This window comes from Rana temporaria, chromosome 4 (assembly GCF_905171775.1).
Source record: "Rana temporaria chromosome 4, aRanTem1.1, whole genome shotgun sequence".
Lineage (NCBI taxonomy): Eukaryota > Metazoa > Chordata > Amphibia > Anura > Ranidae > Rana > Rana temporaria.
This window is the reverse complement of record NC_053492.1, coordinates 209,245,082-209,267,048: the sequence shown is the minus strand read 5'-3', so window position 1 is coordinate 209,267,048 and position 21,967 is coordinate 209,245,082. Positions and strand designations below refer to the sequence as shown.

The window sequence follows — 21,967 nt, the reverse complement described above, 5'->3', positions numbered from 1 at the left end:
ACTTCTTCAATAACATTTTGACACCCCCCCCCCCCCCCGATTGATTTATATGCAGAGCTGCACCAGATTTTGCACGGTTATAGTAAATCACCCCATGTTTCCATTAGACGTTGACAAGAGCTTTAGCAAGCAAATTAAAAGGAGAATATTTAGTGGAAAGGTACCTTGGATTTTAAAACCTGGACTGTGGTGCAAATCTAGTTTGCAGTGTACAGCTGGAACAGAGACCCTTGCTCTGAAAGCAAAGGGCCTTGGATACTTCTCTTAATAAATGGACCTGAAATGCCAGACTATTGTCAGGACAAAAAAAATCACTCATTTACTCTGATTATCAGGGATTAAATTGGTTCGAAAGTCAAATATTTTTTAATTTTTTTTTGCCTTAATGCACTCTATGCAATAAGGTAAACAACCTTTAAAAGGGATACTAAAGTCTTGTTTGTGTTACTTTAGAAATAACAAACATGTTATACTTACCTGCTCTGTGCAGTGGTTTTGCACCGATAAGCCCAGATCCTCTACTCAAGTCCCTCCTTACTGCTGAATGGCCCCACAGCAAGTAGCTTGCTATGGGAGGACCCGAGCCAAGCTGCTTGTCTTGAAATAAAGCCCACACCGCAGAGGAAGAGACTGTAGTGCTGGTGGGGGTCCCCAGAAAAGGAGACTCCAAGCTGCTTTGTGCAATACCACTGCACAGAACAGATAGGTGTATACTATTATATATATATATTATATATAAAATATATATTTTTTTAAAATAAAAAAACATGTTGCAGCCGCTTTCATTTGGTTGCCCATCTCTAGACTCTCTCCTATCAATATTATCTTGTAAAAGGGGGTCTCCAGATATGGACAGGGGCCCACCCGCCTCTTCCATCGTGAGGGAAAGTCTGAGGAGAGCCGAGCAAAACCTGAAGCAGAAAGCCAGCTCGATACTTCACAGGCCTGTGAAGGTGATCACAAAGCTGCCACCGCCGCTCACCGACAAGCCACCTTTCAAGTACCTGACACCTGAGCGTGGACCCAGCTATGCTGTTTTTCTTCATAACCGTTGCTGCATATCTGGTTAAAAAAATGTTAAAATATATGAGGAAACGGAGATTGTCGGGGAATTACAAGGTGAATATGATGAAGAACTTTCAGTTCTCGGGGAATTACAAGCTCCCCCCATTTCACCAGGAAAGGGGCTCCAGCTGTTAAGCTGCTTCCTGGGCCAAAATTATGTCAGGGTGTCAGAAGCTAAAGGCAGGTGGATTCCTGGAAGTGTGGCCATTAAACGTTAAGGGTTTTGTTTAAGTGAATATAAAATGTAATATTGTTTTGAGACAAAAAAAAAAAAAAAAACTGACTGGGGTGTGCTAAACGACATAAAAAAGGAAGGGTTTTGTTTTTAGTTCTACTTTAACTGCCTTTGTACCATACAAAAACCCTTTCAGGCACTGTAAACCGTATGTGTAATGGCTTTTCTTACTTGAAAGTAAACTAGGCTGCTTTGCATAGATAAGGCATGAGCTACAAAGCATTTTAGATCACAACATTGTAGCTGTAGCCTCAAAGTAAAAAATGTGGGAAATTATGCATTATTTTATATTTTTTTTAATAATGACAAAATATATGAGCTGCCCTTAGCAATCATACCCCTCTTATGTTCTCTGTAAGGACCCCATTTGTTGCAAAAAAAAAAAAAAAAGAAGAAGAAGAAGAACAGAGGAAGACAGCTTCAAACATCTACTGTAGAAGACAATATTAGGAATAATTTCCTAAAAGCATTCAAGCAACTATGTGTCATAACGCATGCGTTACAACAAATCAAAGAACATATTATATATTATATATATTATTATATGGCATCCCATTGTTTTTAATGGATCTAGTTCACATATGTGTTGCAATAGGCCATACAGAATAGTTCAAGTATGTTTTTTTCATCCCTCAATGTACATCAAGGGGCCAATAGAGATCAATGAGAATGCATGAAAATATATGATTACCCGACCCCCTCCCTGTACTCTTGGCCTAGACAAATTTGGAAAACCGAAAGATTTTCCTACACCTCCCTCTATGCTGAGCACATAACCTGAGAAAACGCATGATGAAAACACTCATTGAAAAAACGCATGAGAACAAAAAGCAAGCCATGGTGATTTTTTTTTTTTTAGTTAGTCTATCTTTTTAAAATGAAAATTCTGTCTATGCAGTTATAAATATCTAGGTTATGCACATGAATAAAAAGGTTTTAAAAAACACTAAACATAGTAACGGAGATGCATGAAATAAATACCATATGGCCACACATACATTTTGGATAGCCAATACTAACAATATCATGTTCCATCACAGTACTACAATAAAACGGTGGTCTTTGTAATATCATACAAAACTGCTTTGTGGTTTATTTACTTATTCTTCTTTAAAGTAACTCCACCACTATTAGCGATCACCTTTGCCTTTGAGGACGCTGGTTCAAAGTTCCAGTCAGCAGGAGTCAACAGTTGGTGGGTCTTTTTGTAGGTCCAATATGGATTCAGAACAAGAGTCACTAAAGCTAAGCCAGTAAAGAAAAACACAATATATGCCAATGGTACTGCAGTCACCAAGCGATCCCAGTTGTAAAGCAATACCCACCAGAGGTGATAAGTAAGGACCATACGGCAGTGGAACATGTGAATCATAAGCCACTGATTTGCCTTCCAAAATAAGGTATGTGACCAGCCCGCCTAGAACCGCAAAGTTTCATAAAGAGAAGAAAATTAAATTAGCACCAAGAATTTCACCTGATTAAACTAACATAAATATTAACATTCATTTGAAAAGTTGACATGAAATTCATAAACATTTTTTTTTTTTTTTTTTAACTCTAATGAATATCTTTTAACCACTTAAGCCCCGGACCAATATGCAGCCTAAAGACCCAAGGTGTTTTTACAGTTCGGGACTGCGTCGCTTTAACAGACAATTGCGCGGTCGTGCGACGTGGCTCCCAAACAAAATTGGCGTCCTTTTTTCCCCACAAATAGAGCTTTCTTTTGGTGGTATTTGATCACATCTGCGGTTTTTAGTTTTTGCGCTATAAACAAAAATAGAGCGACAATTTTGAAAAAAAAGCAATATTTTTTACTTTTTGCTGTAATAAATATCCCCCAAAAACATATATAAAAACATTTTTTTTCCTCAGTTTAGGCCGATACGTATTCTTCTACCTATTTTTAGTAAAAAAAATCGCAATAAGCGTTTATCGATTGGTTTGCGCAAAATTTATAGTGTTTACAAAATAGGGGATAGTTTTATTGCATTTTTTTTTTTTTTTTACTACTAATGGCGGCGATCAGCAATTTTTTTCGTGACTGCGACATTATGGCGGACACTTCGGACAATTTTGACACATTTTTGGGACCATTGTCATTTTCACAGCAAAAAATGCATTTAAATTGCATTCTTTATTGTGAAAATGACAGTTGCAGTTTGGGAGTTAACCACAGGTGGCGCTGTAGGAGTTAGGGTGCACCTAGTATGTGTTTACAACTGTTTGGGGGTGTGGCTGTAGGAATGACGTCATCGATCGTGTCTTCCCTATAAAGGGAATAACGCGATCGATGCGCCGCCACAGTGAAGGACGGGGAAGCCGTGTTTACACACGGCTCTCCCCGTTCTTCAGCTCCGGGGAGCGATCGCGACGGAGCGGCTATAAACCAATAGCCGCGCCGTGGTCCCGGATCGCTCCCCGAGCGGACCCGACCTCCGCATGTAGCGGGGGGGGTCCCGATCGGACCCCCCACCCGCTAATAGGCGAGGACGTACGTGTACGCCCATGTGCCTGTACGTGCCATATTGTGGACGTACATATACATGCGGGGGTCGGGAACTGGTTAATGGTTTGACTATGCAATATAAAAGTAAAATAAATAAATAAATCTGCTTTATCAAACCTGAAGTTGTCAACTATTTACATGTTAAAGTGGTTGTAAGCCTAGGTCCACATTAGAGCAATTTGAGAGATTAAATCGCATGACAAGCGGTAGCCTATTGGAGGCAAAGGCACTGTTCCAATCGGTGCAACACCAATTTTGCGGCACTGCACAGATTTGCAAAAGTAGTTCCTGCACTGCTTTTGCTGATTTCAGGTGCAACTTCAATAGACATCTTTGTATGAAGCCACACAGATGTCCATCAAGTAGCAGCTGAAATCGCACTGACCGTGTTTCTTTGAGGGCCAGTTCACCCTTTTTTTCTGCACAAAATGCATGCACAGTGTTTTCCATGTATTCCAATGGCTCTAGTTCACAACATGCAGTCAGTTTCCAGTCAGTTTCTGCACCAGAAACTGACTGCGTTGTGTCAACTAGAGCCATTGGAATACATGGAAAACACTGTGCATGCATTTTGTGCAGAAAAAACGTGCACTGAGTCTGGTGTGAACTGGCCCTGAAATCACACTACTTCAAGTGAGGTGGGTGCGATTTCAAAGTAGATTCAATGTGAACCACACCTCAGTCATAAATTATGAGCAAAGCATATATATCTGTAGTGTTTACTTATATTATTTCTCTCTGGTGCTTCGTTCCTCTGTTATCAGCACGAGTCACTGCTGAAGAGTTTTCCCAACACATGAGATACAATTATTTTTACTAGATGGAGAGCTCAGAACAGAGCTGGTCTGTAAACAACACAGTTCTGTGAGTTGTGTTCCTTTCCTCCAATCAGCTCCCGCACACTAACTGCAGCCTCTCCACCCACTTATCTGTGCGCCTAACAGACGAAGAAAGATTATTAACACTTTTCTGCCCTTTTGAAGGGGTGAGGAGAAGATACTTTTACTTGTTTATGTAGGAGTATGTGTTTAATCTCTGTGTATCATCTTAGGCTATTCGCTTTACTGGTTATATGTGAGGGTTTACAACCACTTTTAGGCAACCTATTCACATGTGTGACCAGCCCCAATGCAGACGACAGCATCAGGAATCTGCTCAGCTGCTCTACACACTTCATTGACAGGTTGGCAGCGACCGCAGCCATCTGTGGCTGTCTGCCCATTCAGCGATTCCCCGTTGGACACACAAAATTGAACCGAATAAATACAACGCTACAACTCCCGCTGTAATGCCGGGTGTGCGGTGCGTGGCGATTTATATAGGCCTCTTATGACGTCACACCACATCACATCCACCTATTCAAGTAAGATTATGGGGAAAAAGCCAAACCTATACTTCTCCGTTAACACTGTCTGTGGTGATGGGGGAATTGTAGCTGCAGGAAAGAAATTTGCTCTGTCTCTGGCTGGCCTAAGATTCTACCGTATATACTCGAGTATAAGCCGAGGACCTAATTTTACTACAAAAAAATAAATAAATAAATAAAATGGGAAAAACGTATTGACCCAAGTATAATCCAAGGGTGAAGCCTCGTACACACGACCGAGAAACTCGACGGGCGAAACACATCGTTTTGCTCGTCGAGTTCCTTGTAAGGCTGTCGAGGATCTCGGCGAGCCAAATTTCCCCATTCCCTGGCTCGACGAGATCCTCAACAGTTTCCTCGTCGAAAAGTGTACACACGACCGGTTTCCTCGGCAAAAAAATACCAGCAAGTTTCTTGCTGGTTTTTGCCGAGAAACTCGGTCGTGTGTACGAGGCCTCAGAATGCAGAAGCTACTGTAAGTGGAAAAGAGGGTCAACTATGCCCATTTGCAGCCTGCCCTCACTGTGCCCACTGCAGCCTGCCCTCACTGTGCCCACTTGTAGCCCTTCAACTTGACCATCCTGTCACCTACATTCTCTCTACTGTAACCGACAGGTCCCGTTACCTTTGCAGCCTGACCTCACTGTGCCCATTGCAGAATCCGATCTGTGTACCCGAGTCTGCAACATATTCAGATGGTGGCCGTGCAGTTTTAAAAACTCGCGCTCCTCCTTGTGCTGTTCCGTGATAAGCGGAACACTCGGTTTCCCAGAAAATACTGTGTTCCGCCTATCACGATCGGCCTCTCGTTCGCGATAGATGAGAGGGCGATCGTGATAGGCGGAACACTGAACACAGTGTTTTCTGGGAAACCGAGTGTTCCGCCTATCACGGAACAGCAAAAGGAGGAGCGCAAGTTTTTAAAACTGCACGGTAGCCGTCTGAATAAGTCACAGACTCGGATACACAGATCGAATTCTGCAATGGGCACGGTGAGGTCAAGCGGGAATGAACTTGGGTACTGACTGGAGTATAAGCCGAGGGGGTCATTTTCAGCTCAAAAAAAAAAAAGGGGGCTGAAAAACTTAACTTATACTCGAGTATATACAGTAATTTAATACAGTAACACCACTATGCAACACAATGCAGCTGAATAATCTGCAGTATCCTAGTCCCGCGGATGATAGCAAATCAAGGCCGCTTGGAGGTGCTCACAGGGCTGGAGGAGATGTATTGGCAGTCTTTCCTCAAGTTGACATCAATTCCAACCTACAGCCATAGGGGTCCCGGAGATTTACCACCAACCCTGTGAGCACCTCCAGTGGCCGTGATTTTCTATCATATGCAGGACTGAGACACCATGCAGATTTTGCATTTGACCAGATATGTACCTAATGTGAGTGTGAATTTTTATTAAAGTGTCCACTAGATGGCACTTCCCTTTCTACACACACACACACACACACACACACACACATATGCAGGATCATTGTGGGATAAAAAATAAATAAAAAATAGCATGCTATTCGGACAGGAATCGCACCACATGCAATTCCTTTGCAGTGCGATTTGCACCCATATATTTTGCACAGACGCAAATTGCACCGCAAAGTTTTGGTACTCTGTATCGGCGAGTACTTGACTGAAAGTAAAAGACTGGTATCAGTGCAACCCTAGTTTATGGGCTCTCAAGAAATACAGATTAAATGAGGGGGTCACAAACATTTAAACACCTTTCATTAATGGTTTGTTTTATAACAGCACAGCTACTGAAGAAACAGCACAAGCGGGCTGTTTCTTCAGTGCGCATGTGCCCATGATGTTGGCACGTGAATATCTCCTAAACTGTGCAAATTTAGGAAATATTCACGGTACCTACAGGTAAGCCTTATTATAGGATAACCTATAGGTAAAAGTGGTGTAACAGGGTTTACAACCACTTTAAATGGTGGCACCGCAGGAGTAATTTTAGATTAATAAAATGTGAAAGTTAACATAGTAGCCCACGTGATTAGAGGGTTTACTCATTGCAATTAGTATACTCAGCTCTGAATTTTTACCTTTAGCAGCACCCATGAAACGCAGGTAAAAGGTGTACTCATTTCCAGCAATAAAGTAACCATGGCCAAATAATGTCCAGCTGTTGTGCAAAAGATCACACCAAAATAGCCCAGAAAAGCAAAAAAGTGGTGGGTAGCTAAAAAAGCATCAAACGTCCAAAACACAAGATTAGAGACATGCAGGGCTATGTTCTCAAACAGGAAGAATCCAGTTGCTGTTAAAATGGTGAACCAAGCCCATCCTCTCTGTGCTGTGATCTGGTCAGATGCAAGTACAGGATCAAAGAGTAACGCAGTGAGTCCTGCAATGATGCACTGTACTCCAAAAACTGCCCGGGTAGCCGCAAGATCCCAAAAGACTTTCTCCCGGGTAGAGAGTCCTCTGTAGGTGGCACAGAGAAGTACTGACACAAGGTGGCAAAAAAGAAAACAACCTAAGTAAACTAGGAAACCAGCAAATATTAGCTTTAGGCAAGTGTTCCATGATGAATATTCAAAATCAAAGCTATTCATAGTAGCCAAAGAGGAGCACAGTCCACTTCTCCAGCCAGCACAGTCCACTTCTCCAGCCAGCACAGTCCACTTCTCCAGCCAGCACAGTCCACTTCTCCAGCCAGCACAGTCCACTTCCCGTGCACAAAGCTTAGGATGATTTTTTAAGTACTTCAACTGCTGTTTGGTATGCAATAAGCATCGTCGCCTACAAAAATAAAGAAAAATTAAAGCAAATCTACACCCTATTTTGCTTCTGCTCTAGATTTTTATATGTTATTTTCAGACCATCTATACCTTTGGGTATACCTTGTGAATTATCTAATGCAAAGCATGCACAAAAAAAAAAAGAAGAACAAACCAAGCAAGGTAACCGTTTATATCCAGCAGTGGGAGGAGCAGTTCACCATTTGCATTAAATCATCTCCCAGCAAATAGTTTTGCCAGTCAACTGGCAGAAATCCATGTTCAGTTAAAACAATAAAAGCATTTAAGATACTTGACGTTTGTTTACACAGGTTTAAGTGATGAACTCCAAACAGCTAAGTGCACAGAAGTACTTTATCTGCTAAGGAGTTTGTACTTTTGACCAGCCAGTCCAGTCAGATACTTACACAGCCCTGCTACATAGAACCGTTTTACATGGCAGCTGACACGCCACTGAAGTTTTGAAATGAAAAAAATATATATATGTTTGGTGATGGAAAGTTTGGCCGCCATAAAGGGAGGTGTACAAGAACTACTCCAGCCTTCGTGGAAGTTTATCAGTACACATGTGGAGTATGCTAGAGCAGGGTCAGGGACTATGGGATCTCCTAGAACAGTGATGGTGAACCTTGGCACCCCAGATGTTTTGGAACTACATTTCCCATGATGCTCAACTACACTGCAGAGTTCATGAGCATCATGGGAAATGTAGTTCCAAAACATCTGGGGTGCCGAGGTTCGCCATCACTGTCCTAGAATCTCTGAAGCTACAGCGAACATTTTATTCCAGAACAATCTAGGAGATTTACACAGCCAGATGGTATTGTATAGGAAAACAATTTCTCCACATTTCCGGCTTTGAGTCAAGTACATTGTGCATAGTCTGTAGGGGGTAAAGTACCATCTGTGGGCCGTCTTGATACATACCCCAATGCTGGCCACTACTCACTTTTGTTGCCAGCGGTTTAGACATTAATGGCTGTGTGTGAGTTATTTTGAGGGGACAGCAAATGTGCACTGTTATACAAGCTATACGCTCACTACTTTACATTGTAGCAACGTGTCATTTCTTCAGTGTTGTCACATGAAAAGATAGAATAAAATATTTACAAAAATGTGAGGGGTGTACTCACTTTTGTGAGATACTGTATATACCAACACCAGCAACATTTGTAATACTTTATTGTTGTGATACTTTGTTCATGTTTTTTTGACTGTTTGATGCCAAGTGAGGGAGGGGTTGTTACTTTCCTATTTCCGGATGGTGGATGTTTATTTAACTATGTTGCACAACTGTATACACCTATCACATGCTTGACAAAGGGGTCCTGCATGACTCCAAAGCATTGCGCTATTCTGTGATCTTTCTTCAACAACAAAAAAACACTGAAGGTTTACACTGAACCCCTTGGAAATTGGGCGCGATTTGGGCACCAATGCCCCAAAAAGTTGCGTGTATCAAGTGTGGGCTCTGGGTGGAGGCAACAGTGTCCAGGGGACTGGGATGAAAATGTTGGCAAGTATGAAAGAATCACATTTTAAAGCATGTTCAAAAGTAAATAAAATACATTGAAAGGAAAAACACTTATGAGAGGACCATGGCAGGGTGTTCACTTTTTATTTTTTTTCTGAAAAGATTATCTAACCCTTTATCTGACAAAACACTTTGCATCAGGAACAGTCGTTTCAGGTCTATAGGGTGTCTCTAGTAAACTTTAGGGGTACAGACATACCCCACTTTTAAGTACACAAAGGGGGTTTATTTACTAAAGCTGGAAAGTGTAAAATCAGGCTCACTTCTGCATAGAAACCAATGAGTTTGTATTCATTTAAAAATGTCACACACAAAAAATGAAAAAAACATGCAACTATTTCATAGGACAGGGCTCGACAAATCCCGGTCGCCATGGCGACTAGAAATAGCATCCTGGCGACTTGGCTTTTTTTTGTGAGCTGGCGCCATCTGGTGGTGAGCCGTTGGTATTACAAGTTATTACCACCAGATGTGTGAGCTGGCGCCATCTGGTGGTGGCCGTTGGTATTACAAGTTAAGCATTACAAGTTAAACAGCAATTCTAATGTAATTTTTCACAATTTGTCACTATTTTCACTGCCATCTTCTTCCCTCTAATTAGAACCCCCAAACATTATATATATATATATATATATTATCCTAACACCCTAGAGAATAAAATGGCAATCGTTGCAATACTTTCTGTCACGCCGTAATTGCACAGCGGTCTTACAAGCGCACTTTTTTGGGAAAAAATTACACTTTTTTAAATTAAAAAATAAGACAACAGTAAAGTTATCCCCATTTTTTTTTTATATTCTGAAAGATAATGTTACGCTGAGTAAATTCATACCCAACATGTCACGCTTCAAAATTGCGTCCGCTTGTGGAATGCCGACAAACTTTTACCCTTTAAAATCTTCATAGGCGACGTTTAAAAAAAAATCTACAGGTTGCATGTTTTGAATTACAGAGGAGTTCTAGGGCTAGAATTATTGCTCTCGCTCTACCAATAGCGGCGATACCTCACATGTGTGGTTTGAACACCGTTTACATATGGGGGCACTGCTCACGTATGTGTTCGCTTCTGTGCGCAAGCTCGTGGGGACGGGGTGCGTTTTCTGGCTCCTAACTTTTTTAGCTGGCTCCTAGATTACAAGCAAAATTTGTCAAACCCTGTCATAGGATAACTGCAGTTCAACATGTAACAAATATATCATATTTAAAGTTTACTACACTACAGGCACCAATTAACCATTAACTGGAAGACAAGGCAACAGCTTTGTTTATATTCCTATAAAACCCCAGGTACAGCACTATAAGTAATTTAACAGGACATTGTGACTTCCATGTGTTAAAGTGGTAGGAGGCAGAGAAATAAAAGCTCAAACCCCTGTAAATAAAAGCAGCTTTTATTTTGAGCTGCAGTATGCATGAGCCCTAAGGCCTGATTCACATTTGTGCAGGTTGTAGTTTGCATATATGAGGATTGGAGGCAGACAAGCGAAGCTTCTCCTTTTGGGTGGCGCTCTGCTTAAATTCATTCTATGCATTAAGGTAAAAAAAAAAAAAAAAATTCTAGATGCAGCTCCCTCTCCCAGCCCCCCATACCTACCTGAGCTCCATCCTGATCCAGCAATGTGCATGAGAGGGTTTCTCTCACCTTATTGGCTCACACAGCAGTGAGAACCGTTGGCTCTTGTTGCTGTAAACCACAGCCAGTGAGTCAATGAGGAGAAAGTGGGGGCAAGCCACGCTCTGTGTGTGTGAATGGACCATGGCCATTCACAGGTGTGCAGCTTGGGAGGGAGCCTGCTCTAGTGCCCCCATAGCAAGAGGCATGCTATTGGGGGCACTCAGCAGATTGGAGGGGCCAAGACCACCAAAAGGGAAGATGATTAAGGCTGCTCTGTGCAAAACCAATACACAGAGCAGGTAAATATAACATATTTGTTATTTAAAAAAAGAAATGTAACCTTTAGAACCATTTTAAGGGCCCTTTCACATGAGTGTTCAGCCTGGATGCATGTGACAGTTTTTTTGATGGGTCCAGACTGAACCACAAGGTATGTCTATGAGTAGGTGGAAGTAAGTGGACTTGGATTCTTGCAGGCACGCTTACATCCATGTCATGAATGTCCTTGTTAGACTCCAACAGAGTGTTGTCACCCTAACTGCATCTTGTGATGTTACACAGGTTCCCAAAGGAGTCTACATTTTAAAGACCCATCCACAGTTGTCACCATCAAGAAACCCTTTGGGAATGATTTACTAAAAGGGAAGAGTGCAGAATCTGGTGCAGCTCTGCATGTTAGCCAATCAGCTTCTAACTTCAGCTTGTTCAATTAAAGGGGTTTCTTAACCCACGTCTTACTTTATATAATCTGCTCTGTCTAAGAATATGTCCCTGTGTGTGTGTTGTATAAAAATAAAATAAAAGCCATATATACCTTATTTGTGAGCGCTGATTGACGGTCACGTGACACACCACAGCTCTCCTCTCCCAGGGAGGACACAGTAGAGCTGCGGATGACAGAGACACACAAACTGACCAACGGTGTCAGGGCTCAGCAGCCATGATTACTGTGGTCAGTTTACATAGGGGAGGGTAGAAACTGGCAGTATCAGTCAGATATTTTAGGTGTTACAGGGGTCCAAATAACACGGCACAAGCACTGTGTCATATAAAATGCTTTAAAGGAGCAGTATCCTTTTTTTTTTTTTGGGTTAACATACGCTTTATGCTTTGGCAGTTAATGCCCACTCACATTGGAGCGATTTGACATGTCAAATTGCATGCCAAATTGCGGTCTATTGCCGAGAATTGTCCTCCGGTGGATAATGCCAGCTCTGTACTGCGCAGGCGCCGCACTTGCGCAGTAGAGCACACGGACCTCCGAAAATACCAGAAGATGAACACAGATGTGACTCATCTGTACACGGCGCATGCGCAATGACCAACACACGCTGCACGCTCCTGATGCTCGCTCCACTCTGCAAGGGGCGGATGTGTTTTACCATTGCATCGTGTAAGGGGCGGATGCCTACAGAAAGGGGCAGATGTATCATTAGGGTGGTTTCATCAAGAAACTACACATCTTTGTGGGGCATGTTTAAACAAATGAAGGGCGGGTTTTGCAGTGTCTATGCCCATCAATTTAAAATAAGGCCTCTTCGCCCTTCATTTGTTTAAACATGGCCCGCAAATACGTGTAGTTTCTTGATAAAACCACCCTAATACATCCGCCCCTTGCTGTAGCCACCCGCCCCTTACCTGTTAGAATATTAATCCACCCGCCCCTTGCAGAGTGGAGCAAGCATCGGGAGCGTGCGGCAACGTCTCTCACAATGTCCTGTTCATTGCGCAAGCTACAGCTGATTCCCTGCTCTTCATGTTCGCCAATTTTTGGCATCTCTGTTAGCTAGGGTGCTGCGCCTGCACAGTCCAGGGCGGACATCCGCCAGGGGGGTCACATCTCGGCAGAACACCGGTATCAGCACTTTCCCAATGGGTGCGACGCCAACTTTGCGGCACTGCACCGATTTCCAAAAATAGTTCCTGCACTACTTTTGGAGACTTTCCGGAGCGATTTCAATAGACATCTGTGCATGAACCCACACAGATGTCTGTCAAATCGCCCCCAAACTCAGATGAACTCGCACGATTTCACTCCCGCATGTCAGTCCCGATTTTACCTGGCGATTTCACATGCAGGTTTTTGCACAGATGTCAATGAAACTCACACCCCAAAAATCGCAAAAAAAAAAAAAAAAAAGTACAGAAACTACTTTTCGAAATCGGCGCTGATTATAACGGTTCCATTGCCGCCAATTTGTCATGTCAAAATGCACTAATGTGAACCAGGGCTAAATCTGAAAGCCGATTGGTTTCTATGCAAAGCTGCAGCAGATTTAGCGCTCTCCAGTTTTAGTAAATAACCCCCACTGTGACTAATGCCATGGCTGGAGTGCATGCACTGTAAAGTTCTAGCAGTCATTTAACAGAACACATACTAGTGGAATAACCTGTAAAGCAATCAGATAACAGTATACAGTGTACATAGCACATACCTGAGAAGTAGCGGACTCTCAGCCGTATACAGGCAGCCCTTATGCTGCACTCAGCATCCCATTACAAACACAGCGAGACCACATGACACCGCCTCAGCTATCCCCAGCACCAGTCACTTCCTGCTTCTCCAGGAACGTACTATATCACACTGGACAGCAGGGGAGGAGGACCGTACCACTGTGCAGTATCTCAGCCTGGCTGGAGGGGAGCACGTGGTGCACATCTCGCTGCAGATAGAAGAGAAGGCGAATTCAATGAACCTTGTTCTACTTCCCACTGGTCATGTCACGATGTGGGTTGTGGTTCAATGTTTCCTTCTGTCTTGTTTAGTGTTACACATGTCTACAATGACATTTGTGCTATTGTATTTCTGTATTAGAGTTCATTGTGACATGAGCTGTACTCCTCTGAGAAGCAATCCTCTAGAGTGGATCACTTTGTATAAGGCAGCTTAAAGGTAATATGTCATCTCCCTTACTATAAGTTTTAACTAAAAAAAAAAAAACACTGCTACACCCATGCTCAAGCACAGCACAGTGTACATTTGTGGCACAGCATTTGTATGGTAGGCAGGGCTGGTGCAAGGATTTTTGACACTCTAGGCGAAACCTAATTTTGACCCCACCCCCTTTGCCCTGCCCATGTTTACCCCACCTTTTTAACCACTTGCTTACTGGGCACATATACCCCCCTCCTGCCCAGGTGAAATTTCAGCTTCCGGCACTGCGTCGCTTTAACTGACAATTGCGCAGTCGTGCGACGTGGCTCCCAAACAAAATTGACATCCTTTTTTCCCCACAAGTAGAGCTTTCTTTTGGTGGTATTTGATCACCTCTGCGGTTTTTATTGTTTGCGCTATAAACAAAAAAGAACGACAATTTTGAAAAAAAAAATACAATATTTTTTACTTGTTGCTATAATAAATAGCCCAATTAAAAAAAAAAAAAAAAATTTCAGTCTAGGCCGATACGTATTCTTCTACATATTTTTGGTAAAAAAAAAAAAAACGCAATAAGCGACTGGTTTGCGCAAAAGTTATGGCGCCTACAAAATAAGGGACAGAATTATTATTTTTTATTATTTTTTTTTTACAAGTAATGGAGGCGATCTGCGATTTTTATTGCGACTGCGACATTATGGCGGACACATCGGACACTTTTGACACATTTTTGGCACCATTCACATTTATACTGCAATCAGTGCTATAAATATGCACTAATTACTGTATAAATGTGACTGGCAGGGAAGGGTTAACACTAGGGGGTGAGGACGGGGTTAAATGTGTACCCTATATAGTGTTCTAACTGTGGGGGAAGGGGGGTGACTGGGGGGGTGACCGATCTGTGTCTCTATGTACAAGGGACACAGATCGGTCTCCTCTCTCCCTGACAGCACCGCTGTCTGCGAGAGCTGGCAATGAGAGATGATCTCATATGTTTACATGTTGGTGGCACCGCAAAGGGGGATGGAGGCAGGGGACGATAGAGGAAGGGGGCCTGGGGGAGATTGGAGGCAGAGGGAGATTGTGACACCGAAGAAGGGGGTGAAGGCAGGGGGTGATGCGACTAAATAATTTGCCCTTATTATATTGAAAATAACAAAAATATGTTTTTTTTACCTTTAACCACTTGACCACTGGGTACGTAAACCCACTTAATAACCAGACCAATTTTCAGCTTTCGGTGCTCTCACAATTTGAATGACAATTACTCAGTCATACAACATTGTACCCAAATTAAATTTTCGTCCTTTTTTTCACACAAATAGAGCTTTCTTTTGGTGGTATTTAATCACCGTTGTTTTTTTTATTTTTTGCGCTATAAGAGGAAAAAAGACTGGAAATTCTGTAAAAAAAAAAAGAATTTTTCTTTGTTTCTGTTATAAAATTTAGCAAATTTAGTATTTTTTTCTTCATTCTTTTGCATAAATGTGAAAGATGAAGTTACGCCGAGTAAATAGATACCCAACATGTTACCCTTCAAAATTGCACACGCTCGTGGAATGGCGCCAAACTTCGCTACATAAAAATCCCCATAGGCGACGTTGCAGAGTATTGTGGGGTATTGCAGAGTATGGGGGTATTGCAGAGTATTTATGTTATTGCAGAGTATTGCACATGGAGGGATGGATGGCTGGATCTGTGACTACATTTGTCACAGATCCAGCCCACAGCAGCTGCTGCTGCTGCTTCCGCTCTCCCCCCTCTCCTCTCTCACACTGTACCGTTCATTGGACGGAGCGATCACGTGGTAAACCGCCGCTATCAGCGGCGATTTACCTTGCTCCGTGATCCGCCGGACCCGGCAATCACGGACATTCTCGTGTGCGCGCTCCAGAGGGTGCGCGGGAGCGCGGTTCTGGGAGGACGTTCATGGACGTCCTCCCAGAGTTAAGCAACCGCCTTTTAGACATATTTTGTCTATAGGGCGGTTGTTAACTGGTTAATATCTACCTTAAATCACATTGCTATTTGCCCAGCGTACTTGTTTGTAGCCTAAATACTGAAATTTGCACCTAAAAATGTAATTTAGTAACTTTTGTGAAATGCCAGTAAAAACGTGGCTGCGCCAGTACATTTCGGGTGTCGTGCCAGAAGATTTCAATCTGGTAGGTTGCTAACACTAACCAGTGCCCATGAATGCAGCCTCACCAGTGCCAATTAATGCAGTCTCACCAGTGCCAATTAATGCAGCCTCACCAGTGCCAATCAATGCAGCCTCACCAGCGCCCATTAAATGCAGCTTTACCAGTGCCCTGCACCTCTGGACTCCTTTAAATTACACAACCCCCTGCACCTCTGGACTCCTTTACATTACACAACCCCCTGCACCTCTGGACCCCTCTACATTACACAACCCTCTGGACTCCTTTACATTACACAACCCCCTGCACCTCTGGACCCCTTTACATTACACAACTCCCTGCACCTCTGGACCCCTTTACATTTCACAACCCCCTGCACCTCTGGACCCCTTTACATTACACAACCCCCTGCACCTCTGGACTCCTTTACATTACACAACCCCCTGCACCTCTGGACTCCTTTACATTACACAACCCCCTGCACCTCTGGACCCCTTTACATTACACAACTCCCTGCACCTCTGGACCCCTTTACATTACACAACCCCCTGCACTTCTGGACTCCTTTACATTACACAACCCTCTGCACCTATGGACCCCTTTACATTACACAACCCCATGCACTTCTGGACTTCTTTACATTACACAACCCCCTGCTCCTCTGGACTCCTTTACATTACACAACCCCCTGCACCTCTGGACCCCTTTACATTACACAACCCCCTGCATCTCTTGACTCCTTTACATCCCCCCCCCCCCCACAGCTCTGGACACCCTGCACATTAGCCCCCCCAAAGCTCTGCACCCCCTGCACATTATCCCCCCAGCTCTGGACCTCCTGCACATTACCCCCCCGCTCTGGACCCCCTGCACATCACGCCCTCACACAGCTCTGAACCACCTGCACATTACCCCCCCCCCCCCACACACACACACACAGCTCTGGACCCTCTGCACATTACCCCCCCACACAGCTCTGGACCCCCTGCACATTACCCCCCCCCTCCCCACACAGCTCTGGACCCCCTGCACATTACCCCTCTACAGCTCTGGACCCCCGCATTTTGCATAGCTCTGCCCGGCTGTTCCTACCTTACCCTGCACTTTCCTATTCAGAAGATAATGATTGGTTGCTAGGACCACCTAGCAACCAATCGCCTGCTACTCCTCCAGCATTTCCTGTCCTATGCCCCACTGTCTCTCGCTCTCTATCCCTCCCCTGCTGTACAAGAGAGCGAGAGACAGTGTTTTTTTTTTCTCCTGCTCCGGCGGCCGGTCCAGCGAGTCACCCGGGTAGCGGTACAGAAAGCACCCAACTCGGGCACCCCCGCACCCTGCCACAGCTGGGCTCTCCCTAAGGTATCACCATGTAGGTTGAAAGAGTAACTCTAGGGCCACCTTTTACAGTGAAAGTGGATGTAAACCCTCACATATACCCAGTGAAGTGAATAGCCTCAGATGATACGCAGGGATGAAACAAATCTTCCCACATATGTTTTACATCTCTATCTGCTGTCTTCATCTTTCCACATTCTTTAGAATACTTACATCGTGTTAAGAGATTTTTACTTCCTCATTCTGCAGTCAGTGTAGATTGGATTACACTGGGAGACAGCCAATTGGAGGAAAGGCATACACCCCCACTCCATATAGGCAAAGACTTTTATAGCTAGATTCAGGTAGATTCTGAATCTGCGTCGACCTAGGTTTAAGTGTATTCTCAAACTGAGATACACTTAAACATATCTAGGGTACAATATTTTGGCTGGCGGCTAGGTGGCGCTTCCATTGCAGTCGGCGTAGAATAAGTAAATCACTAGTTACGCCTATTCACGAACGTACGCCCGGCCAACGCAGTACAGATATGCTGTTTCCGTAACGCATTATCAGGCCTAAAGTTATTCCATCAAATAGTTGGAATAGTAATGTTAAAGTATGGCCGCCGTTCCTGCTTCGAAATTCGAAAATTTTACGTCGTTTGCGTAAGTCGTCCGTGAATAGGGATTTACGTCGTTTACGTCCACGTCGAAATCAATAGGCCCATGCGGCGGACTTAGCCTCAATGCACACTGGGAAATGTAGGCGACGGGCGCATGCGCAGTTGCAAAAAAACGTCAATCACGTCGGGTCAAAGCATATTACCATAAATCACGCCCCCCTCAGCCGAATTTGAATTAAGCGCACTTGCGCCCGCCGCATTTACGCTACGCCAACGTAAGTTAGGAGGCAAGTACTTTGAGAATACAGTACTTGCCTCTCTGACTTAAATACGCTAAGCTACGCCGCCTTAAAGTTAAGGCAATCTCTCTGAATCTAGCTACAAGTCCTCTCCTATGAATCATGCTGCACTCTGCTTATCTATTTATAGCAACCTACCACGACACTAAAGCCCCATACACACCAAACGTACGCTTGCCCGTCGCAGTAAAGATACGCTGTTTGCGTAAGGCGTTTTCCGGCATAAAGTTAGTCGAACAAAAAGCTGGCCTAGCCAATGTTAAGTATGGACGTCGTTCCCGCATCGAATTTTGAAATTTTTACGTCGTTTGCGTAAGTCGCCTGTGAATGGGGCTGGACGTAATTTACGTTCACGTCGAAACCAATACGCCCTTGCGGTGTACTTTGGAGCAATGCACACTGGAATATGTCCACGGACGGCGCATGCGCCGTTCGTTAAAAACGTTAATCACGTTGGGTCACGAGTCATTAACATAAAACACGCCCCCCTGTTCCTCATTTGAATTAGGCGCGCTTACGCTAGCCCATTTACGCTACACCGCCGTAACTTAGGAGGCAAGTGCTTTGTGAATACAGCACTTGCCTCTCTGACTTACGGCGGTGTAGCGTATATGCGATACGCTACGCCGCCTAAAAGTTAAGCCGTCTTTCTGAATCTGGCTATATCAGTTTTCCTGCAGCCTCTAAACACAGCTGCCTAAAAACAACATTAAAAGACCATGTGTACATGTACACATAAACTAACATTGGGTGAGTTCAGGGGCAGCTAAAAAAAGCATCCAACTGCCCCTGAAAGGACAGGCCCGGAATAGAAGGGAACCTAGGTGGAGGGCCGGCATGACTGGGGGAGCTGGGGGGAGAGCACCAATGGGTAGTCTGAGGAGGGGTTAAAAATCTGGTGATGGGGTGTGATTTGAGAATAGGGAGGGGGCAGAGTATAGTATCCCGGGTTGGGGGGTGGGCCCATCTCATTCCCGGGTAGCAGAGCAGGAAAGTGGGAACCAGCAGGGAGGTTTTTCCCGCCCGCCCGCCCTATTGGTGGTGGCTAGGTTGAGGAATTTTAGGGAGATGTTTGGCATGGGTCTTGGTGGTAGAGTGGAGGAAGTCGGTTTATGACATGGGATGGGTTGGACCTATCTAGGTATGGGTACCCTCCCTAGTCGTAAATAGTGGGCTACAGGATAACATCGGGCTGCAGTGGCACGAAGCAATAGCTCGTCCCTGAGCTTGTGGGACCACGGCTAGGGGCCAGGGTGGTGTTAGTGCAGCCGATGGGGTAGTTGTCATATTTCCTTCGCTCACCTAAAATAAGACAGCAGTTGTAAAGTTGTGGGTTGTTATGGTGTATATATATATATGGTTGTTGTTTTATATATATATATATATTTATATATTTAAAAAGTTTTATTGTTTGTTATTTTTAATAATAAAGTGGCCGGCTGGCCTCTTAACCAAGAAGTAGTTTGTCGTTACTTAGGTTAAGTGGGGGCACGGGTACTGGGTTGTAGTCGGGACATCAGCTATACACCAGTCAAGTCGTTTACTAGCAGCAGTGTACAGGAGGCCTAACACAACGGCACTCAGCCATTCAGAGAAAGCAATGTATTTTATCAATGAATACAAAGCTTCCTCTGATTGGTTGAGTCAGAGAGGTGGGCTCCCTCAGGATGTGACAACCTCTGACTCAGCCAATCAGAGGTAGCTTTGTATATAGAATACATCTTCTTTATGCTTTATGTGACCCAGGTTTTGATAAAGTATTTAAACACTGGCCAAAATATTAATTGTCTATGCATGATCCAGTTGCCATAACAAGCTATCTGTAGAAGCCAAGCTTGAAAATGTATGTACATGATTACTGTTCGCATATGAGATTAGTGCTGGCTTATCAGAATGAAAGTTAAGATAGGGACTAGTTTTTATCCGACATGATCAGCTGGTATCATAAGTGGCAACAGATCTGGGGCCCGTTGTCCTTATCACCTTTTCCAGCAAATTATATCTTCTACAGTGCCTTGAAAAAGTTTTCATACCCCTTGAAATTTTCCACATTTTGTCATGTTACAACCAAAAACGTAAATGTATTTTATTGGGATTTTATGTGATAGACCAACACAAAGTGGCACATAATTGTGAAGTGGAAGGAAAATGATAAATGGTTTTCAAAGTTTTTACAAATCAATATGTGAAACGTGTGGCGTATATTTGTATTCAGCCCCCCTGAGTCAATACTTTGTAGAACCCCTTTTGCTGCAATTACAGCTGCAAGTCTTTTTGGGAATGTCTCTTCCAGCTTTGCACATCTAGAGAGTGACATTTTTGCACATTCTCCATCCAATCTGTCAGATTGGATGGAGAGTGTCTGTGAACAGTAATTTTCAAGTCTTGCCACAGATTCTCAATTGGATTTCGGTCTGGACTTTTACTGGGCCATTCTAACACATGAATATGCTTTGATCTAAACCACTCCAAGGTAGCACTGGCTGTATGTTTAGGGTCGTTGTCCTGCTGGAAGGTGAACCTCCTCCCCAGTCTCAAGTCTTTTGCAGACTCTAATGCCGCGTAGACACACGGTCTGAATTTCCGTCAAGAAAAGTTTGGTGTGAGCTTTCGGTTGGAAATTCCGACCGTGTGTAGGCCCCATCAAACTTTTTCTGTCAGAATTTCCGACAGCAAAAGTTTGAGAGCTGGTGCTCAAATTTTCCGATTTGAAAAGTTCTTGTCGGAAATTCCGATCATCTGTGTATGCAATTCTGACGCACAAAAAAACATGCATGCTCTGAATCAATTTGACGCATGCTCGGAATCATTGAACTTCATTTTTGTCGGCTTGTTGTGTTGTTGTACGTCACCGCGTTTTTGACGGTTGGAATTTCAGACAACATTTGTGTGACCGTGTGTATGCAACACAAGTTTGATAACATGTTTACTTCTAAGTTTGCCCTGTATTTAGCTCCATCCATTTTCCCATCAACTCTGACCAGCTTCCCTGTCCCTGCTAAAGAAAAGCATCCCCACAACATAATGCTGCCACCGCCATGTTTCACAGTGGGGATGGTGTGATCAGGGTGATGTGTAGTGTTAGTTTTTTACCACACATAGCGTTTTTGCTTTTAGGCCAAAAAGTTCAATTTTGGTCTCATCTGACCAGAGCACCTTCTTCCACACGTTTGCTGTGTCCCCCACATGGCTTCTTGTAAACTGCAAATGGGACTTCTTATGGCTTTCTTTCAACAATGTCTTTCTTCTTACCACTCTTCCATAAAGGCCAGATTTGTGGAGTGCATGACTAATAGTTGTCCTGTGGACAGATTCTCCCATCTGAGATGTGGATCTCTGCAGCTCCTCCAGAGTTACCATGTGCCTCTTGGCTGCTTCTCCGATTATTGCTCTCCTTGTCCAGCCTGTCAGTTTAGGTGGATGGCCATGTCTTAGTAGGTTTGCAGTTGTGCCATACTCTTTCCATTTTTGGATGATGGATTGAACAGTGCTCCGTGAGATGTTTAAAGCTTGGGATGTTTTTTTATAACCTAACCCTTCTTTAAACTTCTCCACAACTTTATCCCCGGCCTGTCTGGTGTGTTTCCTGGCCTTCATGATGCTGTTTGTTCACTAAGGTTCTCTAAC

The 21,967-nt window shown here is 43.7% G+C and overlaps 1 protein-coding gene across 1 annotated transcript in view; it reads right to left on the bottom strand.

Annotated features, from left to right (window-relative positions):
- Positions 1-1,330: 1,330 nt before the first annotated feature.
- CLN8 (CLN8 transmembrane ER and ERGIC protein) overlaps positions 1,331-21,967 on the bottom strand; it is a 38,141-nt gene continuing 17,504 nt past the window's right edge. Inside the window, exons 2-4 of the mRNA XM_040347747.1 lie at positions 13,519-13,567; positions 7,236-7,935; positions 1,331-2,717 (exon numbers count right to left, since the gene is read on the bottom strand). Coding sequence (XP_040203681.1) covers positions 2,397-2,717; positions 7,236-7,935; positions 13,519-13,567 — 1,070 coding nt within the window. The 3' untranslated portion in view covers positions 1,331-2,396. The remainder of the gene's footprint in view (positions 2,718-7,235; positions 7,936-13,518; positions 13,568-21,967) is intronic.